Below are 26,539 nucleotides of genomic sequence, written 5' to 3'. Positions count from 1 at the left end.
AGAACACGTGTATGAGCCGGGCGGTGGTGGTACACACTTTTAATCCCAGCACTTGGGAAACGGGTCGGCGAATCTCTATGAGTTCCAAGGCCAGCCTGGTCTACAGAGCAAGTTCTAGGACAGCCAAAGCTGCACAGAGAATCCCTGTCTCAACCCCCAAAACAAGTATAAAAGAACAAGTGTATTATACACTAGCCATACAAATCGCTCCTACACCTTCTTACACTTCAGAACAAGAACCTTCACAAAGAGGACGTAAGTTACAAAACTAAAATCAGGGAGGGGACCACAGCCTGCTCAAGTTGCTCAGACAGGCCTTGATAGGATGAAAGGTTAAATCCTTTCAGAAGCCTTCACCGAGTGTGCCCCTCAGTGATGGTGGGGAACGGGGTCCACAAGACTGGCCTGTGCTGGGTCAGTGTGAGGGTGAGTGAAAAGAAGGCAGGTGCTCTGCTGCAGTCTCGGGGCCAGCTGGGGCCTGAGTCCTAGCAGGACCTTCAAGCCAGAAGGTAAGGGCAAGTGGTGTCCCATTGTCATAATGACAGCGGGTGGCTGCTTCCCTACGGGGGAAGGAAGTCATGTTGTGGGGCACTGGAGTAAGAGCCTTGTGAGCCTGGGACCTCTCCAGTGGTTGGTTTGTCTCCCAGGTTCGTTCTGGGTGCTAAGAGGCTTGGTGATATTCCCCACTCCAGCTCTTCCCTATTGGTCTCACTAAGAGCAATGAGTCTAGCTAGTCCTAGCTGAGGAGAGTCATTCTGACTCTCCCTGTCCTACCAAAGGTGATATGTGGGTGTGAGGGAAGTCAAGGAAGCAGATGGATTGTAGCTAAGGAAGCCATGGAGGAGTTTCTTTGTGATGGTAAAGAGTTGGGGGGCTGAGGATATGGAACCTCAAGATTTCACACCCTGAACATCTCAGGTAAGCCCCTTGCAAGGCCAGAGTTTTCCCACCTGTGACAGGTGGAGTTGGGCCTAGCTGCTTGCTCCTTTCCAAATCTAGGCCTGCCTTCCTCTCACCTGCCTGTCAGCCAAAGTCTGGAGGCCCAACCCCGCCTTCCACCTGTGCTGGAGAAAGTTCGGCCAAGGGCTTTCACCCGGTGGGGCCCAGGGCTTAGGTCTCTTTGCTGCCAACGCCGCTAGCTTCGGCGTGGACACTGGCGCTTTAAGACGCTTTGACCCCACGACATCCAGGCGGGGCGGGGACAGTGCAGGCGCCACCAGCGGAGGCACCAGGGGAGGTAGTGCTCTAAGTGTCCGGCCCACCATGCTGACTGCGCTCGCCCCGCCAGCCCTTCCTGGGCTCTCAAGGCGGCTGCCTGCCCCTGCACGGCGTCAGGATTCGTCCAGTTCGTCCGGCTCGTACCACACAGCTCCGGGTTCTCCGGAGCCCCCGGACGTTGGGCCGGACACAGAAGGCCGGGGGACTTGGCTCTGGGTGGCCCCTGGGCGGGGGGCGGGCGCGCAGCCTGTCCTGTCCGTCAGCGCCCAGAATAGCCGCCAGCATCACTGCTCCGGCTCGGGTTTCCCGCGAGGCCCGGGCTCCTCCGGCCCGCAGCCGCCCCGGCCCCAGCTGCGCATGCTGCCGTCGGGGGAGATGGAAGTCATCTTCGGCTCGGGGCCTCTGTTCAGCCGCTCGGACGCGGACGATCTGGAGGAACAAGCGCCCATGGCGCCCGCCTTCAGCAGTGCCCTGCTGCCCCGGTCAGCGTCGCCTGTCTCAGTGTCGCCGCAGCCGCAGGCCCCCGACGGGGGCTCTCGCTGGGCCACCTACCTGGAGCTGCCGCCCCGCGGGCCCAGTCCTGCCGTCTCAGGCCAGTACGAGTGTGTGGAGGTGGCCCTGGAGGAGCGCCCCGCGCCCGTTAGACCCCGCACGGTACCCAAGCGTCAGATCGAGCTGCGTCCGCGGCCTCGGAGTCCCTCGCAGGACAGTCGCGCGCCGCATCCCCGACTGCTCCTGCGCACCGGCTCCCTGGACGAGTCTCTGAGCCGCTTGCAGGCCGCCGCCGGCATCGTGCAGACGGCGCTGGCCAGAAAACTGGGCTCTTCCGTCCCGGCCCCCAGCAATGCCACTTTTAGGTCCACCGGGAAGCCAGAACCCACGACGAACCCTCAGGAAACGGCACGCAGCACTCGTGTGGTCCCGGAAGAGGCCAAGTCTCGGCCACCCCGCGCCCACGATGGTTCTGCCCCCGCCAGAGCCCCGCGGCCTTGGCCCAGCCTCAGAGAGCGAGCGATTCGGCGGGACAAGCCGGCGCCCGGGACCGAACCGCTGGGTCCAGTTAGTTCCAGCATCTTTCTGCAGTCAGAGGAGAAAATTCAGCAGGCTCACGAACAGGAATCTAAGACCCAGTTTCCTCGTGAGACTCCCGGTCGAACCGTACCGAGGGCACGGAGTCCTCCCTTCCATTCTAGAAGCTCCCGGGTGGTTCCCAGTAGGGTTGTGAGGCCTACGAGCCCATCCCCTCCGCGGCAGGCTCCAAACGGGGCGGGGCGGGGTCCTCGCTGCCCGTCCCCCCAGAACCGGTCACAACCTCACAGGACTGTTTGGAGAATGAATAACCTGTCCTTCCCTGAAACATCATCTGAGTGGGAAAAGCGGGATGCGGCCGTCGGGGAGGAAGTCGTCAGCAGAAGGAGCCCTTCCCCTCCACCTCTTTCCCAATGGACTCAGGGTGTCGCTAGAGTTGGGAATCCGTGTCCCGAAACTCCTTCTCAGTGGAGGGTTCGGCATTCGATAGACGGAGATGCAACAGGGCTGAGTAGGGACAGATCTCTGCCAGCCCTGCTCCCACGAGAGCCACCTGATCATCCTATTGAAACGAACAGCCCATCGCCCCGAGAGACATGGGGTCCTAGTGTGCAGGGCTCATCCACGGCATTGTGTCAGGAAGCTATGAATGGTGTAACTCAGGAGCTGGAGCCGCCTACACCATCAGCACCCGGGACCCCAGAACTCACAGAGGCGCAGTGTCTGCTCACACTGGAAAATGAGGATATTGCCTTCAGAGGCAGGCAGCCGTCTCCAGGTATAGATACTCTGGAACCGCCCGGAAGTCATCTCACAAGCATCCTGGACGACGATGTGTGCCCAGAAGCCTTGGCCTCGGGAGAAGCGGCTTCCGGGCGTCCGCGCGTGACCATTCCGCGGCCGCGAGACGTGCGCAAGATGGTTAAGACCACTTACGCGCCAAGCTTCGCTGCGGGAACCCCGGGCTCCGGGCTTCCCGCGCCTCCTGCTGACGCCTGCGGGGAGGAGGGCGATGCATCCAAAGCGCACGAGCTCCCGGCGCTGGAGTCGCCCGCGCCGGCTCATTACACTTCCATCTTTCTCAAGGACTTTCTGCCGGTAGTACCTCATCCTTACGAGTCTCCAGAGCCTTCACTCCACGCAACCTCTAAGGATGTCTCCCACTCCAGCGGGGTCCCGAGGCGGAGGGCAGAGAACAGCACCGCGAAGCCTTTCGCGCGCAGTGAGATCCGCTTGCCTGGCGCTCTAGCCTTGAGCCGTCGTCGGGAGATCACCCCGGGTGTCCAAGGACGCCGTGCTGGGGGAGAAGACCGAGATGCTGAGGCCCAGCGCCTGGTCCCGGACCACGAGGGTCGGACCAGCCCCTTAGGAGGCGCTCGTACCTCAACCCAGAGGTCTCCTTTAGGGTCAGCAGAGACCCGACCTCCTCGCCCCGGCTCCCCGCAGGCATGTCCCAGATCGAGCCTTGGGGCGGCACCCGAGTTGGAGACACCCCTTGTGGCTCCTGCAGCTGCGGTCCAGGCGCCCCTCCCGCGGGAGCCTCAGGCGACGGCGGCCAGGACCGCTGCACGGCTCCCGCGGGCTGCCTCTGCGCCTCCCACGGACCGGCTCCCTCCTGCATCCTCCCAGGGCATGCGGAGGCTTCCAGGAACCGCGCCGCCGGGGAAGGTCCTCGTAGACCCGGAGAGCGGTCGCTGTTACTTTGTGGAGGCTCCGCGGCAGCCGAGGCTGCGGCTACTCTTCGATCCCGAGAGCGGGCAGTACGTGGAAGTGCTGCTGCCGCCCTCGCCCTCTCTCTCCCGGCCGCCACGACCGGCCTATGCCCCGCTGGCCCTAGGGCCCGGCCTCTACCCGCCGGCCTATGGGCCAATCCCTGGCTCACCACTGTCGCCCCCGTCCCCCAACCTGCCGGCCCTCGGCAGTCTCCAGCTACCCTGGGCCCCTGAGACTGGGCCCCTGGAGGGGATGTACTACATGCCCCTGAGCGGGACCCCCAGTCCGGCTCCACCGATGCTCTTCTGTGCCCCGCCCTCCAATTCCGGTCCCATCCAGTCCAGCAAGGGTTCCGTGTTTCCTTTGTGAAGCCTAAGGTCCCGATCCCCATGAAGTTGTGTTCCCTAGAAGGCTTTGGAAGTTCTGATTCCCAGTCTCTTAATTTTTCCTTCTATCAACTCTTTGGCTAGTTCCAGCCAGTGACCAGACCGGAAGTGACCTTAAGAGACCATATCTGCTACCTGGTCTGATAGTGCTGAACATCATTAGCTAATGTTGGGCTGCCTATGTCCCCCGCCAACAAAAATATGTATCCCTTCCCCAAACCTTCCCAGGGTGTGCTGTATGTGTGTATGCAGGCAAGCAAGTGTGTCAAAGTGAGACCACTAAGAGATGTTGGGGTTTCCCAGAATAGCAGGTGTGGGAGTAGCAGGGCCAGGGCCGCCTGTGGTGGTGGTGAGCTGTTGGTATCTCCCTAACACTGGGCCCAGCTGAGTGGAGCAGGACAGTGGGTGTTGCAGAGATGGAGGGGGTGGATGACAGCCATCAAATCGGGATCTGAGCCTTGTCCTGGGAGGTTGTGGGAGACCGCAGTGTGGGCCCAGGCCAGCTTGGGGCGGAGAATGGAAGCCATGAGGAGAGTAAGTGGAGGCAGAGCATGGATGTTGTATAAGGAGATGTGGAGGGTAGGCTTGGAATTGGAGGTGAGAGGACAGCGTGAGATGGCCCAGGATTGCTGTGGTCCCTGTAGAGACAGCCAAAGGGAGAAACCATTCATTGGCAGAAAGGCCTGCAGAAGGGTCTAGGAAATGAGGAAGAGGAGTGCAATTCTTCTTCTTCGGGCTCTCTGTTGGTTGTTGGGGGTGACTAGGGACAAGTGGCGAATTAAAGAATGTCAAGGGATCAGTAAATACTTCTCTTGGCCGGCCGTCACTAAAGATTGACAGGGCAGGGAAATCCAGAAAAACGAATCACTTTAGTTTTGGGAATTGTGGTTGTTTAACCAAAATGGAGGGGCTTTACAAAATGGTGTGACCACAGCTAACAGTCCACAGCATGGAGCCTAGCTCCTCCTCAAGCCCCAGTGTCTGTCTTCTGTAGACCCCGGAGGGAGCTGAGCTAGCTCACCTTGAAGGTATTCCACCCAGGTAGAGAGCAAGTGAGTTGAATCCCCAGGATGACAAGAGGGAGGAAGGGAAGGCTGGGGTGTCATCAAAGGGGGTGTGCTCTCGGTGGCTGGAAGGTGGGTTAGAGCTGGCAAGAGAAAACCAGGTGTGGGGGTGCACACCTTTATCTCAGCACTCGGGAGGCAGGGGCAGGCAGATCTCTATGAGTTCGAAGCCAGCCTGGTCTACAAAAGTGAGTTCCAGAACAGCCAGAGCTATATGCAGAGAAACCCTCTCTCAAAAGACCTGGGGGGACTGGCAGGAGGAAAGATGATCGATCCCATATGGAGAGGAAGGATGTTCCCATATGGAGAGGAAGGATGCTCCCATATGGAGAGGAAGGATGCTCCCATATGGAGAGGAAGGATGCTCCCATATGGAGAGGAAGGATGTTCCCATATGGAGAGGAAGGATGTTCCCATATGGAGAGGAAGGATGTTCCCATATGGAGAGGAAGGATGTTCCCATATGAAGTAAGCCAAGGGCCCTGACACTTTAGCTGATTCCATTCTCCATGCAGAGGGAACAATGTCCACACAGGGACTGGTCCTTCAGGCCATTCACAGTGCAGGGAAGACCCCAAACCCATACTCCACCTGCCCTGAGCTTGAGGTAAACGGAGGGATAGAGTACAACCTCTGTGAGGTGGGAAGTGATTTCTGTAGATTTGAGCCTGAAATGACTGGACCTTGCTGGAGGGGTGGCTGGGGAAGGACAGTCCCCACTAGAAGCAGGGTCAAGGGTGACAATTGATAGCTCTCTGGTTCCAAGGCTGTGCAGCCAAGATCCGTAGGGTCCTCTACTAGCCTTGCCCTGGACTGGAAATCGGTTAAAACACTGAGTCAGAATGACTGGGACACCTCTCCCACAGACGTTGATCCCAATGGCTTAGAGAGACCAGGGCCACCCTGGAGTGGGTCCTCTTGTCCTGGTGCGCAATAAATGGCTGACCATGGGAGCCATGGTGACAGAAATAACAACGAGTGTATGGTCCTTATTTCCTGCTGCCACCCTTTGACAACAAATGAAACAAAACAAACAAAAAAAACCACTTTTTCCTGGAATGGTGATACCTACCTTAAATCCTAGTACTTGGGAGGCAGAGGCAGGTGGATTTCTTTGAGTTCAAGACTAGCTTGATCTACAGAGCAAGTTCCAGGACAGCCAGGGCTGTCTCAAAAAAGTCATATAAATAAATAACCCTTAAAATATGTATTTTTATTTTATGAGTATTCGCCTGCATGTATGTATGTGCACCACATGCATGCCTGAGGCCCATGAAGGCCAGAAGAGGGCATTGAACGCCCTGGAACTGGAGTTACAGATGGTTGTGAACCACCATGTGATTGATGGGAACTGAACCCAGGTCCTCAGCAAAAGGAGCATTTGCTCTTAACTTCTGAGCTTTGTTTCAGCTTGCTGCATCTTCCTCCTCCTCCTCCTCCTCCTCCTCCTCCTCCTCCTCCTCCTCCTCCTCCTCCTCCTCCTCTTTTTTGAGATAGTTTCTCTCTGTAGCCCTGGCTGTCCTGGAACTCACTCTGTAGACCAGGCTGGCCTCGAACTCAGAGATCCACCTGCCTCTGCCCGCCGAGTGCTGGGACTAAAGACGTGCATTACCACGCCGCCCAGCTAGCTTGCTGCCTCATAAACAACCCCCATGAAGCCCTTCCATGCCTGGCTCTACTGAGAGAAGGGGACCCTAGGGTTGGAGAAAGAGACCATGTATGCTCTCACATACTGTGGTCGCCGAGACTCAATGAATTTGCCTCACTGTAGTGAGAGCTCTAGGCTGGCAACCGCAACCATGGCCGCATTCCTCCTGGTGGCTGAGTGACCAACAGGCGCTGGGGACTACTCTCGACATGTCTCCTCTAGCAGGAGGATTTGTCTCTTCTCTCTGAGCTTTCACATTCTAGGCAGTAGAGTTAAGATGACTGTAACCAACCACCTCACCCCACAGGATGTTCTTCAGCACAGTCCCTGTCACTTGATCAGGTCACAGGACGTGAGATGCGTCAGCCCCCCCGTGTCTTTACCCAGCCTCAGAACGACTCTTCCCATCTTCATCCCCTATCTGTGAAACAGAGCTCAGGCGGCTGGAGCCAGGGTCCCGCTGTGGAAACTGCAGACGTGGCATCTCCAGGGCCATGGGGGAAGGGAAGAGGACCAGTGAGGTGTCAGTTCCCTATTGGCCGAAACCACAGATAATTCGAATGCACATCTGCACCCCAACCACAGTGCATGCTCCATGAAGTAACTTCAGAGGCCATGAGGCTGCCCCTGCCATTGCTGCTACTGTTTGGGGGCAAGGCTATCCTGGGAAGCCTTGCGGATAAGCCTTTTCTCTCAGCTACGGCTCCAGTGTTGGATGATGAAGAGAAGTTCGCATCTTACATACCTGCTCACCTGCGCTGTGATGCCTGCCGGGCTGTGGCCTACCAAGTAAGTTCCGCCTGTCCCCAGCAGTCCTTGCTCAGACCGCTTCATCCAAGCCTTTAATCCCTAATCCTCAGTCCCCGAGCAGCAAGCTCCCCATGACATTACCAGCCCCCTTCACTTGAATTACCATGCCTCAGTTTACATATTTGCCTAAGAGCAGACGATCTGAGGTGCCCAAATCTTATCTTGTCACCCCAGGGAATCATTCACCCTCTTAGATTCCTAGTCTGTACGCTTTTTTTGTCTCAACACTCTCCCCAGGCCCTTAAGGTGTTTTTACTTCATGCATGTTGGGTACATGTGTATCTATGTGAACCCACCATACTCCACCCTCTCAAGCATGCCTGTGTGACCGCGTTTCTGTGTGTACACAAGGCAGGTGAATACATATGTTATTAAAGACTGGGCTCTGGTTATTTTATTTGTTTATTATTATTTTCATTATTTTTGGCTTTCCTTGTTCTCGTGGTTTAAAAATAGCATATGCAGCCAGGGCAGTTGTGGCACACGCCTTTAATCCCAGCACTTGGGAGGCAGAGGCAGGAGGATCTTTGTGAGTTTGAGGCCAACCTGGGCTACAGAGTGAGTTCCAGGAAAGGCGCAAAGCTACACAGAAAAACAGTCTTGAAAAACCAAAATAAATAGATAGATAGATAGATAGATAAATAAATAAATAAATAAATAAATAAAAATAGCATATGCTACTGGGCAAGTGTGCTCTAAAAGAGGGACCAGGTCTTTCACACAGCATTTCCTCCCCTGTCCCCAGGAAAGTAGCTGCTGCCTGAACTGGCCCAGCCCAGCTTTGGGGCCTAGAAGGGGGGCCTGCTCACAGGTGTTTCCTCTCAACAGCTCCTTTGCCACCTCATCCTCCCCAGAGACTTGGGTGTCTGTCCTTTCCCGTTCCCATAATTGACAGCAGTTCCCAAAGTCCTGGCTCTCAACACCTCCTCATTCCAGATGGGGCAACATCTGGCAAAAGCAGAGGCTAAATCTCATGCTCCAGACTCCAGTGGACTGCAGGAGCTGAGTGAGTCGATTTACACGGATGTCCTGGACCGGACCTGCTCTCAGAACTGGCAGTCGTGAGTTGCCAACCCAGGCCCCTGCCACTTCCTTAGGGGGGAAGGCTGGTGGGTACAGACCTCCACCCCCCACTGACACCACATGCCCATTCCACAGAGGCTCTGGCCTGAGGGAGGAGGTTGGCTGGGCTGGAATCTGGGCTAGACCTGCTCTTGGGAACAAGTAGGAGAGCCGATGAGCACAGGAAGGTGACTGTGAGCTCTTGGGCCTTGGATTTAACCCTGTCTGAGCTCAGCAAATGCCCAGTATACTTAGACTAGCAGCAAGTCCCTCCCTGGCCAGGCCCCCATGGATCCTATACCCCTTGCTTCCCACCCCTCTCAGCTATGGAGTCCAAGAAGTGAACCGGATGAAACGTCTCATGGGCCCAGGACTTAGCAAGGGGACAGAGCCAAGCATCAGCGTGATGATTACTGGGGGTCCCTGGCCCAACAGGTAATGACAGGGTGGGGGAAAGGACTCCCCGGAGTCCTGGATTGCCCCCCAACTTCCCTGTGGGTAGTAGGTTAGGGTTCAAGGTGCCTAATGCTCCCTTAGGCTCTCCATGACATGTTTCCAGTACCTGGGAGATTTTGGAGAAGACCAGATCTACGAAGCCTACCGCCAAGGTCACGAGACTCTGGAGGCATTGCTGTGTGAGGGTACTCAGGGGTCTTGCTCACAGGAGAACCAGGTCTCAAGAGAAGAGCTTTAGTACAAGCTGAACACCTGTGGATCTTCCCTTTTTTTTTTTTTTTTAATTAATGGTTGTTTGGAGACAGGGTCTCATCAGTAGCACAGGCTAGCCCTGAACTTGCCCTCCTGCCTCAACCTTGAAAATGCTGCAAGGACTGTCCTGGGCCTGTGAGCCTGTCCCTTCTAGCTTTTCAGCAGTGGTGGTGGTGGGGAGATGGCGGTGGGGAAGCCTGGCTCCTGCTGTCAGTGTTCCTCCACCCATCCCTGGGGCACTGGGGCTGGGGACCGGCAAGGCCTTTCTACTTTCAAATAAAGCTCAGTGACCGTGAATCCTCTGTAAAGGAGTTTGGGGATGGGGTAGTGGGACAGACACTGGTGTCTCTGTTGAAGTCCTTCCCACAGAGGGCCAAACACATGTCACTCCACCCACTTAGAAGAGAGCTGGCATGGCTGGAAATGTGAGCAAGCTAGGAAAGGATCTAGTCACAGGGATCCAGTCCAGGACCAAACTGTCCAGGTCTTTAGATCCCTCAGAAGGAAAGGGCAGACAGCCACCTTGTGGCCACCGAGGCATGGACTTCTTGCTATCTGCACCCGTCCAGACGGCAGAGGCTCAATCGAAATGATGGGTGAAAACGAAGACGTGACAGCCCCAAGGTGTGGTTGAGAAGGATTTTATTGTAGATATGCGGGAGAGAACAGCCAGAGGTGTAGAGAAGAATCCAGGCTGAACTGAGTCATGAGAGGAGGTGGGGGGAGTGACAGACACTGAGAGGGACAAGAACGGGGACCAGGAGCCGAGAGCAGAAGACCAAGACAAGCCAAGGACCAAGAGAACGGCATGGCCAAGATGGCAGATTTATATAGGAATGGGAAGCTGGGGGCAGGGCAACGAAGCCCCGCCCCTGGGCTGGGGCGGTGTAGGGCAGGGGGCGGGGTGAGCAGGGCTGGGAGGGGCCAAGGGTGCGGAGTGAGCCCTGGCCCGGTTCCTCTGGGACCTGACAAGCTGCTACATGCGAAGTAAAGTCTGGGCTGGAAGGGGCTTCAGACTTTAAAAGGTAGGAGCAATGTTGGCTGCTGGAGGAATTGGGGTGTCTCAAGTGTGGGGGGCCCAAAACAGCTTGACCACACAGCTGCCATAACAGGCTTAGGGGCCCAGACACAGCTGCTGTGACAGGCTTACTGCCAGGCGACACCCAGATCCCCAGTCAGGGTCCTGAACCCTGGAAATCCCCTCACCTCAACCTCTGCTATGATTAAAAAAAAAAAAAAAAAGAGAGAAAGAAAGGAAAAAACCCTACCCCGCCCGGGCTCGGGGCTCTTTGCTCTCACCTCTGCGTCAGACAGACAGACAGACAGACCAAGAGACCAAGCTCCAACCTTGAAATAAAGGCTCTTTGCTTTTACATACGGGATTCGGTCTCTGTGGTGGTCTTTTGGGGGTCCCTGCGATCTGGGCAAGACATCAAGCATGCCTGACCGTTTAGACCCTGGGTGTTGGTTTCGGCCACAGCGGAGGTCTGCCTCTGCCACCGAAGAAGTTACGTCGTCGGTTGTTATCAGATGCTTTCCACCATCAGTTCAACCCGTGCACCCCCGAAAAGTGCCCCCCAGAGCACAGCTCGCTTTCTTGTCTCCCTTCTTTCCTGTCTTACCCCTCTCTCTTGCCTTTCTTGTCTCTTGTTCCTCTTCCCTATTCTCTGCCTGCCTGCCTCTCTCAGGTCCCCACTTTCACTCTTCCCCTCCCCCAATGAACCTCTTGCACTAACTCAGTCAACCCTGGCCTGTTTGCTTAGCGGCATACCTTGGCAGGGCCTGCCGAAAGGTACCCACTTCGCCTTTCTCTTTTATTTATCATTACGCTGGGTACTGCTCTGGATCCCTAGTATCCCACTGTGTGGATCTGCCAGAAGCCGCAAAGATATGAAGTAGGAATTCCGCTGATACTGGCAAAGCTATTACCTGGAAAAAGTTACAAACTTTTCCAGAGGAAAACCAAGACTTAAGGAGTCTTGGTGATATTGGCTTTTGAATGTATTAGCTGTATCCTGCAATGAATTTCTTGTGTGCTATAATAGTTTCCCCATTCGACTCTTCCAGTGTGATTGATCATTAATTGGGCACAACTTACCCTATACATTTGGGGTAATTGGATGACTTTTCCCAGCTGTGTTTACTCTTCATTAGCAAACCTCTGGCCAGAGTCACTCTCCGAACAAAAGTATAGATAAGAGTTATCTCATCTCACTTACAGATAGAGAAAATAACCACCAACAATTAAATCCTCAACTCTTTACCTTCCTCCCAGGTTATTTAAACAAGACCCTAATTTAAGAGTTTTACTGCTCACACTTCTGGGATGATGTTTTAGCCATCTGCTAGTTACTGAGTTAAGGTAGTTACTTCCCACTGACCCCAGGAGATTGCCGACAAGGCCAGGCAGGCAATAGATAGGTGCCAAGCTTCGTTTCTTGTGCAAATTAAGGTTTTATCCTCTCCTTTTATCTCAGCCTGGCGCTATTCCCAGATTCCCTTCTTAGCAACTACTCAGAGCGAAAGTGCTTTTACTAACCTAATGCTACATGCTATGACGTAGGTTGCCTAGCAACCAAGCATACGTTCCCCCGCCCAACCAGAAAGCAGCGCCTAACAATAAAAGACAGTTTTACTTTACTAGTGACTTATACTGACATATATAGACTCCTAACATTTTACCTAACCACTTCTAGACTATAGTTTGAGCACACAAATTCCTTTTTAGAGTTCCCTAACTGATCTTAGCCTTTAGTTGACCTTACCAGAGAATTCCCCTTTAATCACTCCCCCTTTGGGTTGTAATTGGAGGCTGACATTTATTGCCTTATGTGCGGATCCTTATCATTCTCTCTGCCACCCTGAAAACTTCAAACCTCGCAGTGCTGGGCAAAAGAATTACTGCTTGTGTATATATATACCGGTTCCCCCACAGCTCCTGGGGAATTGATTTAGAAGAACAGAGATGAGGACGGAGATGAGGAAGACCTAAGTTTAGAACAATGAGAGAACAGCGGAAGAAGGGACAGAGAGGAGCTGAGTGTGAGACCGTGAGAACGGGAAAGAAGCTCTGTAGATAGAACTGACTTAGAAGAATAAAGGAATGGACTAAAGAACTCGGTGTGCTAAGATTCATTGAATATCCCTCAGATTAGAATCCTAGCCGCTTGTAGTGTCTGTTCTGGACCCTGGTAGAAAGCTCCTCAGGGCAAGCACCTGTGGAGCATTTGATATGAATTAATTCACTAAGGAATGAAAACACAGCAGCTGCCTCTTGGATTAATTGACCAAGTTTGAGTTCTCCGTCTCCTTGTACCTCTTCCAACTGTCCACAGTCCAGTCTCCGATCTGTCTGCAATCTGTCTGGTGTGTGTGTTTGTGCTTAAACTGTGCCTGTCCCTGACAGAGACCCTGACTCTGTGTTTATTGTTTGTTTCACACAAGTCTCTCTATGAAGCTTTGGTTGTTCTATAACTCGACAAGATCCCCCTGCCTCTGCTTCCCAAGTGCTGGGATTAAAGGCGTGCGCCACCGCCGCCGCCGGCTAACTGCATAGTCTTAAATGACATCATGGGGTAGTGTTAACTTTGCTGTAAGGGTTGCCAGAAGTTCAGTCTATTGGGGATCAAGAAATAGCTTTATAACAATGTGTCACTACACCCTACATCCCATTGATAGCATCTAGGGGTCTTGATCAGGTCTTTTTTCTCTTCCAGTTAAAGAATTAAAAGGTGAGGGGGGGCGGGGAAATCTTGAATGCAACAGGTACAGCAGAGAAATCTGGACCACGGCAAGCTGAAGCAGATAGAATCCACCATTGTAGAAAGGCGTGTTAGGGAGACACATGCAGCAGGCACACGGAGAAGAGTAGCCTCCAGAATGCAGAGGGGCCTTGGGAAGCTGAAAATCCAGTCTTCTTGAGGCTTTTAAGTTTCTGAAGAGTTTTCTTCCCCTAATTTAGAGTTGGTCAGTTTGAAGAGAAAGAAAGGATGGTTGATCAACTCTTGTTTAACACAATTCCAGCATCTACCTTGCTGAGCCAGTTCATCAGCAGGAGGCCTGCTAGCAAGAGAAAACGCCCACAAGGCCTTCGTTTTAAACTGGGATGCTTTTTCTCAGGTCAAAAGGGTAATGGAGCAGTCAGCTATCTTGGAAGTTTAGCATCTTTATTACCTAGGTACGGCCCCTCCCTGCTGTCTGCCTGCTGATAAGTAAAAATCCCCTGGTAGTGAGTAACTCCACCAATGCAGTAAGTCAGATCAGGCCAAATTAATAAATCCAGGTTTAATCTGAGCAAAACATTTCCAGGTGGTGTGGTGATACTTGGTGCTCTAACAAATAAAGCTTGCCTGGAGATCAGAGGGCGGGGCTAGCCATAGAGCCAGGCGGTGGTGGCACGCGCCTTTAATCCCAGCACTTGAGGGAAGGAAGCAGGAAGATCAGGAGTTCAAGGCCACTCTGGGCTACACAAGATTGATTCAGTCTAAAAGAGAAACAGAGCCAGGTAGTGGAGGCTCACACTTTTGATCCCAGCGCTAGGGAGGTGGAGACAGGAAGTGATATGGCTCGGCAAAGAGAGGAATGTAAGGTGGAAGGAGACAAGGGCTCACCCCCTTTTCAGTCTGAGGATTCCTAGAGCTTTCACCCTTACATCTGACTCCGGGTTTTTATTATTAAGACCAATTAGAATTCGAGCTATATCTGGCATCCAACACTGGGGGCATGAATTCATGAAAAAGCCACCTGCCTGTGGCTTTGCAGCCACCCGCACTGAGCTGCACCCGGCCGGAGTCACCACCCCACAGGAGAGGTTTTTGTTGCAGCCTCTCTGCAACAAACTCCACAGGCATGTGGACTCAATATGCTGTCGGAGTTAGCCCCTCACCACCAGCCAGCTCTGCCTTTAGGCAGCTCCCGCCAAATGAGTTTCTTCCCCCACGATCTCCTGTGTGTGTTTTCAGCGGGTTCCCTTTCCCGGTGGGTTGTGGGCTTTCCCTGGACCTTCTCCTCTGGCTGCTGCCAAACTAGGCAGCTGCCTTGGCATCTGCTCGGGCTTCTTACTGCTCTGTACAGCAGCAGTCTGCCTCACACTTCACCTTTATCTGAATCGCCATTGTTGGCAGATTTGGTGAGACAATTGGGAATTCTTAAAGTGAGGAATTAGTTAAAAGAGAGGTTTTTTTTTTTTTTCCCCCATGTTAAAAAATGGGAAACACTATTACAATGGAGGGAGTTAGTTCTCTGTATGATAATACTCTGGACGTTTTGAAAATGGAGCAATTAAATGAGAGGATAAGTTAGATGGGATTTATGTAATGTCAATTATAAACAATATTGGTTTTATCATTATTGTTATATCACTAAAAAAGTTGGTTAATATGAGTACTAAAATACAAGTTTTAGAAAAACTTATTTAAACAGACCATAGAGATATTCAGACCCAGACAGAGGAATTTAAAAGAGAAACAATCTCAGTGTTGTATTATAAGGTTAGAAAGGAAACAGCCACCCTTAATTTATCCAGTGACCTTACAGGAATTGCCAAATGATAGAAATCTTCAAGGCTGTGTAAGAGCTGAATGGACTCCTGTGGAAATGTTAGATTTAAGGAGATTCAAGGAAGGGATAGTCTCACATGGCATGCATTCACCTTTTATGAAGCAGATGTTAAACTTGTGGTTAGCTTATTCTAGAATTATCCCTCAAGACTGGAAACACTTTGTTACAGCAGTCTTGGAGCCTGGTCCTCAATTACAGTGGAGGACCTGGTGGAAAGATGAGGCTAAGATCACTGAACATCAAAGTAGGGCTAGAGATACAGGAATCTCCCAAGATCAACTTCTTGGAGAAAGAGATTATGCTAATGTACAAAGGCAATCTCTATATGATGACCACACCCCGGCTTTATGCCTCACGGCAGCCTTGAATGCTTGGGACAGAATTGAAGAAGTAGGAAAGAAAACTGAGTCATTTACTAAAGCTATACAGGGCCCCAAAGAAACCTTCACTGGTTTCCTATAAAGATTGACGTCATCAGTAAACAGACAGATACGAAATTCAGAAGCTAGACAAATAATTGAATCTCTGGCTTTTAAAAATGCTAATGAACAATGCAAAAGGGTAATTAGGTCCTTAAAGTCAGATCCTCACCGTTGGAGGAATGGATCCAAGATGCAGTCAATATTGAATCTCATGACCATGATGATGCTTGGATAGGAGAGGTGATTCCAAAGGTTTCAAGAAAAATGGAAATGGCAGGTGTTTCAGTTGTGGTAAACAAGGTCACCTAAAAAGGGATTGTAAACAGGGCATTCCTAGAAACAATGTTTTCCTAAAAATAACCCAAACAGAACGCCCTCCCTTCTGGAGTATGCAGAAGGTGTGGCAAAGGCAGACATTGGACTAATGAATGTATGTAGCTGGAAGTTTTCTCGGGTCTCACCCGGCTCCGTGGTCCAGCAGCTGCTTATAAAATAATTGCTCAGAGGATTAATGTTATTTACAAACTGTATGGCCTATGGCAGGCCTCTTGCTAGCTAGCTCTTATATCTTAAATTAACCCATTTCTATTAATCTATGTTTTGCCACATGTTCCATGGCTCTACCAGTCTGCTGGCATGTTGCTCCTTGGGTGGCAGGCTGGCGACTCTCCAGACACTGCCTTTCTCTTTCCTGTCTCTCTCCTCGATTTTCCACCTGCCTCTAAGCTTCCTTGCCATAGGCCAAAGCAGCTTATTTATTAACCAATGGGAACAACATATATTCACAGTGTACAGAAAGACATCCCCCAGCAAATGTAGATCAACAAGGGACAGGCAAGATAACCTTTGCCATCAGGAAACTCTCCAATACAATAAAATTTCATAAATCTTCCCAAAGGTTTGTTTCTGCTGTTCTCTACAGACACATAATGCAAATGGTCTTCTTGTAGTCCCAGTTCAATTAAAAATTAAAGCTGGCTTTGGAGTTGGAGTGTGGCTTTCTCTTTCTCTAAACCCAAGCATGCTTGTTAAAGTAAAATCCAAAATCTCTGTCTCATGTCAGAAGAGCCACCTGATATGGGACAAAAGAAAAACAAAAAATTTAGGGACTATTTTATTGCCACTAATCTCATAATCCTTTGATTTTATTTTGACTCTTTAAAGCTTTTCTTTTCTTTTTTCTTTTTTAAAGATGTATTTATTATATATACAGTGTATGCTTGCATGCCAGAAGAGGGCATCATAATAAATGGTTTTGAGCCACCATGTGGTTGCTAGGAATTGAACTCAGGACCTCTGGAAGAGCAGCCAGTGCTCTTAACCTCTGAGCCATCTCTCCAGCCCAAAGCTTTTCTTAAGGTATAAATATTATCTCAAAATTTATAAGATTAATATATATGTATATTTTAAATTTTTTGTCATGATATTAATGGTCATATAGAGTACTAACTAATTCTAGAAAAAGGCTTCATCTAGCTTCCTGTACGTGATTTCAGGTTTGAGTCTCTATCAGAAAACTAAGGAATTAAATTTTTGTACTCTGGATATACATAACAAATATTGATCCTTAATCTCTTTGAGATCTGCTGCATATGACCTTTAAAATGTTTAAGTTTTCTGCAGTGAACTATGTCCATGCCTAACAGCGACTTTGAAGCCTCCAAAAGGATGATGGGGCCCCACAACGATGATTCCACCAGGACCATGATAATACCACTGAGCTGACAAACACCACCCAAGGATTGGCTTTCAACTACAAACTGCTCAGGGATTTCAAGATGGCTAGCTGAGATGATCCAGCCTCACAGACTACTCTAGCCCTGCACTTTCGCATTATGCAGAGACTGGACAACAAATTACACAGCTACCTCTCCCAGGACTCGACAATTAACCCAACTTTTTCTTTTCAGGATCCCCTAAAGATGCCATCTCCCCCAGACAGCAGGAAGTAATTTTAAGAACACGACGCCCACATTCCTAAGAGGTGGGGTGGGTGGTTTTTGGAGAGAGAAACAAGGCAGAAGAGCTATAGACCTCAGCAGATGATGCAGAGGGAGGCTGGGAAGAGGAAGAGAAGCCACATCTTTGGAGCCCGGGTCTAAAAAGCAGGTAGGTTCCCCAGTGGAGGCTTGCAAGCATTTACAGAGGGGAGAAGGGCTGGCTGAGGATTGATGACAGCAACATGAAAATAGATGCCAACAGTCTTCTCTAGAAGTAGAATTGTTCTTTTTTTTTTTTTTTTTTTTTTTTTTTTTTTTTTTTTTTTTTGGTTTTTCGAGACAGGGTTTCTCTGTGTAGCTTTGCGCCTTTCCTGGGACTCGCTTTGGAGACCAGGCTGGCCTCAAACTCACAGAGATCCGCCTGGCTCTGCCTCCCGAGTGCTGGGATTAAAGGCGTGCGCCACCACCGCCCGGCTTAGAATTGTTCTTTAATCAGAACCGAGGTGCTGCAGTCTTGAGACTGTGCATCTAGTGTGTGGGATCTTGGATTTTTATAGGAGAGTGAAGGGGTGACTGGGGATGGAAGAGTCCATCTGCAGGCCGGCTCCCCTGCAGTCTGGAGGTGGTAGATGCCAGCGATTTTTTTTTTTTTTCCCTGAGACAGGGTTTCTCTGTGGGGCTTTGTGCCTTTTCTGGATCTCGCTCTGGCTGGCCTCGAACTCACAGAGATTCGCCTGGCTCTGCCTCCCGAGTGCTGGGATTAAAGGCGTGCGCTACCACTGCCCTGCTATGATGCCAGCGATTTTGGTGTGCGGGTCTCCTTACCAGAAACTTCCACGTGTGTGACCAGTCAGGTCAACTCTCCTGCCCAGAGCTTCAGTACACCTGAGGCTGGTAGGTAATTAACCCTTCTCAGAGTGTCAGGGAAAGCTCGGGTAGGCTTTCAGCTAGTCTCCAAAATGGGGAGGGGTTATAATGTTCTGAGTGAGGATTCAGAAAAGCAGGCAGGTTCTATGGCAGAGGCCCTGAGAGTGTTCGCACTGAGGAGCTGGCTTCTGGAAAGACCTTGTTTCATGAAGGGGATGATTACTCCTCCATCTTTAGCCTTCCTGAGGGGTGGACTCTTGGCCAAGGGACTGACAGCCACAGCTGGATTAAAGTGTGTCTACCCAGTGTGTGCGCATGTGCACTCATGTGGAAGTTGTGGAATGACTTTCTGGAATCAGCTCCCCCCTTCTACCGTGTGGATGCAGATCAAACCCAGCAGCAAGTGCCCCACCTCCCCAATCAACTTTTTTTTTTTTTTGAGACAGGGTTTCTCTGTGTAGTTTTTGTGCCTTTCCTGGAACTCACTCTGTAGCCCAGGCTGGCCTCGAACTCACAGAGATCCGCCTGCCTCTGCCTCCTGAGTGCTGGGATTAAAGGCGCGCGCCACCACCGCCCGGCTCCAATTAACTTTTTTTTTTTTTCCCAAGACAGGGTTTCTCTGTGTAGCCTTGGCTGTCCTGGAACTCTGTAGACCAGGCTGGACTTGAACTCACAGAGATCCACCTGCCTCTGCCTCCCGAGTGCTGGGATTAAAGGTGTGCGCCACGACCGCCAGGCCTCCAAGGCAACTCTTATAAAAGAAATCATTTAATTGGGGCTTGCTTACAGTTTCAGAGGGTTAGTTCATGTACTGACTGGTTTTGTGTGTCAACTTGACACAATTTAGAGTCATCGGAGGAAGGAGCTTCAGTTGAGGAAATGCCTTAATGAGATCCAGCTGTAAAATATTTTCTCAATTAGTGATCAGTGGGGGAGGGCCCAGCCCATGGTGGGTGGTGCAATTCCTAGGCTGCTGGTCCTGGGTTCTATAAGAAGGTAGGCTGAGCAAGCCAGGAAGCAGCACCCCTCCATGGCCTCTGTGTCAGCTCCTGCTTCCAGAATCCTGCCCTGTTTGAGTACTGTCCTGACTTCCTTCAGTGATGAACAGCAATGTTGAAGTGTAAGCCAAATAAACCCTTTCCTCCGCAACTTGCTTTTTGGTCATGGTGTTTTATCATAGTAATAGTAACCCTAACTAAGACACTCCATTATCATCATGGCAGGAAGCAGGTAGGCATGATGCTGGAGTAGTAGCTGAGAGCTTTACATCCCGATCTGCAGGCAGCAGGCAGAGAGAAACACTGGGCCTCGTGTGGGCTAATGAAAGACTCAAAGCCTCCTCCAACAAAGCCATATCTTCTTAGCCTTAGTGACTGAACACTCAAATATATGAGCCTAGGGGAAGCCATTGATATATAAACCACCAAAGAGAGAGAGGAGAAAGAGAGGGAGGGGGAGAGACAGACAGACAGAGACAGAGACTGGGAAGGTCTGGGAAACCTCAAAGCCCACCCCCAATGACACACCACCTCCGACAAGCCGCACTTCCTAACCCTTCCCAAACAGTTCCATTCCCTGGTCACTAAGCATCCAAACACATGGGCCTATTGTGGGGGGGTGGGGGTGGGGGGGCAGCATTCTCATTTAAACCATCACACAGAGTGTATCAGTCAGGATCTCTAGGGGAACAGAACTTACACAATGATTATCTGTCTGTCTGTCTGTCTGTCTGTCTGTATCTGCCAGAATCCCAAAGGCACTAATGCCAGTGAAGGGGTGAACTTGTCAGTGGGAGCAAAAACGAGCAGAGAGAGGGAGCTTTGTTCTCCATGTCCTTTACATAGGCTGCCAAGAGACAGTACGGTCCAGATTGAAGGGGGATCTTTCCCCTTCAAAAGACTCTGGTTTAAGGGTTGATCTTCTCACTTCAGGAGATCCAGAATAAAAGTGGGTCTTCCTACTTCAAATGATGTAATTAAGAAAAAGCCTTGGGCTGGAGAGATAGTTAAGAGCAGTTAAGAGCACTGACTGCTCTTCCAAAGGACCCGGGTTCAATTCCCAGCACCCACACGGCAGCTCACAACTGTCTGTAACTCCAGTTCCAAGGGATCCAACACCCTCACACAGACATACATGCAGGCCAAACACCAATTCCCATTAGAAAAAAAAAAAGGACAGAAAAACATTCCTCACAGGTGTACTTAGCCACTTGCGGTTAATTCCAGGTGTCGTCAAGTTGACTACTAAGAAGAGCCAGCACACATGGTCTCACTATGTAGCCCTGACTACCCTGCAACTCACTATGTAAACCTTGATCTCACAGAGATCAATCACCACTGCCTTCCGTGTGCTGGGATTAGAGGAATGTGCCACCATGCCAGAAACAATAGGCAATGTTCTAATCCTCGGAGCAGATCAGAATGCCATGTCTGCACCCCAGGCCAAAGGTATTCTATTCTTAAGCAGTAGGCTTAAGGAGCAGTAAGTGACAAGGCTGATTTTTATCTTCCTAGTGTTGCCAGAGAAACAGAAGGCAGGGTCCAAAGCTACCCCAGGGAGGGGTCCATCCTTGACCTCTAAGGTTAGACTACCTAACAGTGTTTTAAAGACTTATCACTGTTGGAGTGTTAATGCCATGGCCCATGCACGGGGACACATTTTCAAGCCTTGTAATGCACATGTCCTGGTGAGGTTTGGGCTGAATTGAGCAATGATTGAAGAAGTGTGTATGTTGGGTGTGTGTGGGGGGGTGGAGGTGGGGTGGGGGAAGGGGCTCCCTTTCTGCCACCTGCAGAGCATTGGGAGGAGGAGTCGCAGAGGCCTAACAGGTCAGACCACTTTGAGAACCTCAGAGCAGGAACCAGGAGAGAGAGGAGTGGACCAACAAACAGAGGAAAAGGCTGGACCTGGACAGGGAATCACACTCTAAACTGCCATGAAGCTACTGCCCAGCTGGAGAGCCGTGCTGCCCATGGGCCCTCGGCCTGGCCTGTGCCCTTGTATCCCAGCCTGGGCACAGCAACCCAGAAGTAGGTAGCCTCTGGGGTGGCTGGGACTAGGGTAACCAGAGGGGAGCAGGTGCCAATCCCAGGCCCAGCTCCTGGCAGCTGAATAGGCCCCTGGATCCTCATGACTGCCTCTGCTAACACTCAGGCTCTAACCTACGCCAGAGAGGAAGAGGGATGGAGACACGGAGTGAACACGGAGGGATGTGCTTAGAAAGGTCTCGTGCTCAGTGTAATGTTCTGTTATTTTCATTTTAACCCCTTTCAGATGGCTGGGTGTTTTGTTGTTGTTTACTTTGTTTAGTTTAGTTTGGTTTGGTTTTTTGAGACAGAGTTTCTTCTAAGTATCCCTGGCTGTCCTGGAACTCACTCTGTAGACCAGGCTGGCTTCTAACTCGTAGAGATTCACCTGCCCTTACCTCCTGAGTATTGAGATTAAAGGTGTGTGCCGCCACCACCCAGCGAGAGAGTTGGGATTTTGTTTGTTTGTTTACTTTTTGTTTTTCTCTATTATTATCTGAGACAGGGTCTTACTATGTAGCCTTGTCCTGGAACTCACTCTGTAGACCGGGCTAGCCTCGAAATCGCAGAAATTCGCTTGCCTCTGTCTCTTCCTACTAAGTGCTGAGTTTTAAAGGCATGAGCTTCCAAGATAGGGTCTTAGGTAGCCAAGGATGTTTGAGGCTGGTCTTGAATTCCCTATCTTCTTGCCTGAACCTCCCTCATGCTGGGATTACAGGTATATGTCATCATACCCAGCTTTTCTGTTATTAAAAAAAAAACAACAATAAATTATATTTGGTGTGTGCGAGCTTGGGCATGTAACGGTGTGTGTGGGGGGAGGGACAACTGGCAGGAGTCAGGTCTCTTCTAGCGTGTGGGTCCTGGGGAGAGGATTGAACTCGGGTCATCAGCAAGTGTCTGTTCCTACTGAGCCATCTTGCCAGCCCCCAACTTTTATTTATTACTAGCGTGTGTGTGTGTGTGTGTGTGTGTGTGTGTGTGTGTGTGTGTGTGTGTGTGTGTTGTCTGAGTTTGGGTGTTTGTGCCAAAGGGGTACAGGTAGAGGTCAGAGGCAAACCATAGAAGTCAGCTCTCTCCCTCCACCGTGTAGGTCCTAGAGGTCAAACTGGGGTCACTGGGCTTGGTGGCAGGTACCTTTACCTAATGAGCCATCTAGTTAGCCCTGAAAGTAACAGAAAGTTACTTTTCAGTCAGGGTTTTGCTATGTTAGGTATTATTTTTTAGTGTATAGTCTGGGCTGGCCCAGATAGAACTCACTATACAGACCAGGCTGGGCTTGAACTCACTGTCATCTGCCTCCCTCAGCCTTTTGAGCACAGGGATTACAGGCATTAGCCACCAGACCCAACAAAATTCTTAACACTTTTGCAACAAGAACCCCCTTCTCATTTTCACAGGGTCCCACAAACTGAGCAGTTCATCCTGGCTAACAGGTGTATGGAGAACCCTCACCCTGACTCTGGGCTTGGGCTACACCGGCCTCTCTGTGGGTGCCTCAGGAACCCTATCTGGTGAAGGCTGGCAGGGCAGGAGACCAAAACTAACCTGAATTTAGCATCAGTTTTCTGAAACCTCACTCACTGGCCTTGGTCATATCACTACTAAGTCTTTTTCCTTCAGCAGTGAAAGAGTTAACACCACACAGCCCCGGAGGGGACATGTGACAGTGCATGTACAAATACAGATATTGGCATTTGATTGTATTCCGGAAAGGAGAACAGTGATGATGATAAGATTAACTTCTATTAATCAACGTAGAGGGCTTGGTGAGGAGGGTGAGGAGTTATGTCCGGCCTTTCCTGTGTCATCCTCCGACTGTGCCCTCTTTACCCGGTAGACTCTGGCCCTCCCTAGGGACACAAGGACAGGCTTTGTGCCAGGCTTGGATGCGGGTAGGACAGAGAACACTCAGAAGGTAAACGTGCCCTGTGCTTAGGTGGCCTTTACCACTGGAGCCAGAGTTAATACCTTACCTCTGCCTGAGTCTCCCTTTCGCAATCTGGAGCTGGGGACCTAGTTACAGATTGACTTCGAACAATGTCTGCTGTGTGGAGTAAAGTCCTCCTTGGCCTTGGTAAAGCCTTCCTCTTTTCTCCTCAGAAGTTCCTCAAACCTGTGTCTCAGAGATGAGAGCTCAGGAGGACCCCAGGAGCCCAACACAGGTGCTGGGGGAAGTGGGGAGCCGGGCAGGGACATGGCAGGTGGGGGATGGCCCTCTGCTGGCCTTTCCGGGAAGGCAGAGACAAAATTTCTAATGCAAGAAGAGACAGTCCTGAGCTGCAAGTGGAACTGGGGGAATGGGGTGGAGGGAGAGGTGAGGGAGCCTTTAGTTTGGGGGCTTGCTGCCTTGGGCTTAGGGGGTGGTGAGGGCTGGGCCTCCTCCTCGTGTGGCATCTTTAAGGACCTCCAAGAGGTAGAGGTGGGACAGATGGGGCTTATCCAAAGCCTTTTGGTCTGGTACTTGCCACTCTTCTGACTTAGGGCCTCACTAGAAACCCTAAAGATTCCTCTAGAAGCCAGGACGTGTGGGAAGGACTGGTGACCCCCAGCTGGGGAGGGCGGCCGATCCAGCCCATCTCTCACTGAATTGCTGGGCGGCCATTGTGGCTCCCTTAGTCCAGCCAGCATAGGCTTTGCCTGTTCATCACTCTGCCCTGAGCCTCGCGGCTCTCTCTCACCCCAGCATGAGTCCCTGGGTTCGGCAGAGACTTCCACCAGGGACCAGCAGACACCCTTGACCATGGAGCCCAAGTTTGACATGTTGTACAAGATTGAGGATGTGCCGCCATGGTACCTGTGCATCCTGCTGGGCTTCCAGGTAGGTTGGTTTCCCCAAGGCCTCCCCCGCCCTACACGGTGTCCTCCCCCGCCCTACACGGTGTCCTCCCCAGATATCCCAAACCCTCCCTGGACAAAAGGTCATTTCAGGCTAGAGACAGACACAAGGTCAGCACAATGACTGTCACCTAGCAGCTGTGACAACGAAGGTTAAGTGACCTGGGAAGACTGTGGATGGCACATGACAGACAGGAAGGGCCCATCCACAGAAGCCATAGGAATAACCCGAGGGAGACTGGGGCCCCTGAATGGTGAGCAGTGGCTCTCTGGTAACCTCTAGGGGGTAATGCCATTTGAGTAAGCACCCTGTCAGTGTGGCCCAGGTCCGGGGTGTGGACCTGGGGCGCACACCTCCACGTGCGTGTGGTGGGGCCACCTCTTGCTCTCCTCTCACCTCAGCACTACCTGACATGCTTCAGCGGCACGATCGCCGTGCCCTTCCTCCTGGCTGAGGCGCTGTGTGTGGGCCGCGACCAGCACATGGTCAGTCAGCTCATCGGCACCATCTTCACCTGCGTGGGGATCACCACTCTCATCCAGACTACAGTGGGCATCCGGTGAGCTGCCCCTCGTGAGCATGCACGTGAGCGCACGTGAGCACGCACGCACGCACGCACGCACGCACGCGCTTGCCTGCTTGCACGCGGCAGAGCAGGTGTCCGCTCCGAGCGCGTCTGGTTTCTTCCCTGTCTGCTGCACCATCTACCTGGCCAGCCTTAGCGCTAGGGAGCTGGGCTCCTAGGCAGCCCAGGGTTGAGGGCGTCTCCTTCCCTCGGTCTCTACTCCAAAAGTCTAGGGGCACAGCTTCCCCGCCCCACTGCGCATCCCTGTGAGCAGGCTTCCAGCACCTCTGTGGACACGGGGCATTCCTAGTCCCGGATGAGCAGTTCTAATCGGTTGGCTCAGTGGTGGTGGATGAGAACAGGAGCTAGCATCCCTCCGATGTAGAAATGGAAGGGTCCACTCTTGAGCACGTGGCTCTCCCGGGGGCTGAGATGGAGGGCTGATGACGAAGCGGAGGGTGTGAACTGACGGGAGTCCCCCTGAGGCCTCAGTGCCTTCCCTCTCTCTGACCATTCCTCCAAACCTCCGGTTTTCTATCCCTTTTCCTAACCTGCTCCACCACCCACCGCTGCTACTCTGTGCCACCGTCTAGGCTGCCACTGTTCCAGGCCAGTGCCTTTGCATTTCTGGTTCCAGCCAAAGCTATCCTGGCCTTGGAGAGGTGGAAGTGTCCCCCAGAAGGTGAGTACAGTTTTGATGTCTGCGCTGGAGGAGAGAGGTCTTGGAGGTCTGGGCAGCTGCCCAGAGTCTAGATACCAGGGTGTAATTCATGGCACTGGGTTTTCTCCGACTCTGTCCCCAGAGGAGATCTATGGTAACTGGAGTATGCCCCTGAATACCTCTCATATCTGGCATCCTCGGATTCGAGAGGTGGGTAGAGATTGGGCTTGGGGGAGGGGGGCAGGCTAGATAGGTGGTTTGTATATACTGCTGAGTTGATTCAAGGAGGTGGTTGAGAAATTTGAACATTCTGCTAGTGACCTGATTCAAGGAGGTGGTTGAGAAATTTGAATTCTGCTAGTGACCGGGTCAAGGTTGACTTACAGCCAATTTTGCCTTTTTAGGTCCAGGGTGCAATCATGGTGTCCAGCATGGTAGAGGTGGTGATTGGGCTGATGGGGCTGCCTGGGGCCCTGCTCAGCTACATTGGGCCTCTCACAGTCACCCCTACTGTCTCCCTCATTGGTCTCTCTGTTTTCCAAGCTGCTGGTGACCGAGCTGGCTCCCATTGGGGCATTTCAGCTTGGTGAGCAGGCAATGGGACTATTTCTGCCCAATCCTAGGCCCTGCCCCCAACCCCTTCATTCCTGCCCCGTTTCCAGGTGCCAGCCTGGCCTCCAGCTATTCCCTTCCTGTCTCTGCTCCCAGCTCCATTCTACTGATCGTCCTGTTCTCCCAGTACCTACGCAACCTCACCTTCCTGCTGCCCATCTACCGATGGGGCAAGGGTCTCACCCTCTTCCGCATCCAGATCTTTAAGATGTTTCCGGTGAGGAGCTGGCAGACGCTGGGACTAGGAAAGGGGAAGACCTGAGCCAGGACAAGGCTGGGGCACGGACAGGGGCTCCGGGCAGAGGCTGAGTGTCAGCCAGGGTTCTGGGGCTGGTGCTGCCACAGGAGCTGGTTAGTCTGCTCCAGGTCTCTCTCCAGTGCCTGCAGCACCCCCTCGCCCCACCTGCTCC

General features: G+C 51.9%; 3 protein-coding genes across 3 annotated transcripts in view; all 3 read left to right on the top strand.

Annotated features, from left to right (window-relative positions):
• The first annotated feature begins 43 nt into the window (after nt 1–43).
• Prob1 (proline rich basic protein 1) lies at nt 44–6,566 on the top strand. Its single transcript, XM_052741885.1, has one exon. It carries the CDS (start codon nt 1,264–1,266, stop codon nt 4,327–4,329), a length of 3,066 nt encoding a protein of 1,021 aa, XP_052597845.1. The 5' UTR covers nt 44–1,263; the 3' UTR covers nt 4,330–6,566.
• An 820-nt stretch (nt 6,567–7,386) lies between these two features.
• Nucleotides 7,387–10,401, top strand: Mzb1 (marginal zone B and B1 cell specific protein). The gene is made up of 4 exons (XM_052741437.1): nt 7,387–7,847; nt 8,805–8,929; nt 9,255–9,365; nt 9,468–10,401. The coding sequence occupies exons 1-4, from the start codon at nt 7,647–7,649 to the stop codon at nt 9,622–9,624; spliced, it is 594 nt and encodes a 197-aa protein (XP_052597397.1). The 5' UTR covers nt 7,387–7,646; the 3' UTR covers nt 9,625–10,401.
• Nucleotides 10,402–23,180: 12,779 nt separating this feature from the next.
• Nucleotides 23,181–26,539, top strand: part of Slc23a1 (solute carrier family 23 member 1) — a 14,388-nt gene continuing 11,029 nt past the window's right edge. The window contains exons 1-8 of the mRNA XM_052741883.1: nt 23,181–23,370; nt 23,556–23,617; nt 24,139–24,273; nt 24,693–24,850; nt 25,450–25,538; nt 25,660–25,727; nt 25,922–26,103; nt 26,226–26,346. Coding sequence (XP_052597843.1) covers nt 23,582–23,617; nt 24,139–24,273; nt 24,693–24,850; nt 25,450–25,538; nt 25,660–25,727; nt 25,922–26,103; nt 26,226–26,346 — 789 coding nt within the window. The 5' untranslated portion in view covers nt 23,181–23,370; nt 23,556–23,581. The remainder of the gene's footprint in view (nt 23,371–23,555; nt 23,618–24,138; nt 24,274–24,692; nt 24,851–25,449; nt 25,539–25,659; nt 25,728–25,921; nt 26,104–26,225; nt 26,347–26,539) is intronic.

The sequence above is a fragment of the Peromyscus californicus genome, unplaced genomic scaffold (genome assembly GCF_007827085.1).
Source record: "Peromyscus californicus insignis strain IS unplaced genomic scaffold, ASM782708v3 Scaffold_17__1_contigs__length_78620276, whole genome shotgun sequence".
In the NCBI taxonomy this organism is placed as follows: Eukaryota; Metazoa; Chordata; class Mammalia; order Rodentia; family Cricetidae; genus Peromyscus; species Peromyscus californicus.
The sequence above is the reverse complement of the archived record's forward strand: the minus strand, read 5'-3'. Positions and strand labels throughout refer to the sequence as shown.

Bases quoted from the DNA above. Each gene is read 5' to 3' on its own strand.
- Prob1 (XM_052741885.1), top strand. From the start codon at position 1,264: ATGCTGACTGCGCTCGCCCCGCCAGCCCTTCCTGGGCTCTCAAGGCGG.
- Mzb1 (XM_052741437.1), top strand. From the start codon at position 7,647: ATGCTCCATGAAGTAACTTCAGAGGCCATGAGGCTGCCCCTGCCATTG. The intron at 7,848-8,804 runs GTAAGTTCCGCC...TCCTCATTCCAG, and splicing joins GCCGGGCTGTGGCCTACCAA to ATGGGGCAACATCTGGCAAA. The intron at 9,366-9,467 runs GTAATGACAGGG...ATGCTCCCTTAG, and splicing joins GGGGGTCCCTGGCCCAACAG to GCTCTCCATGACATGTTTCC.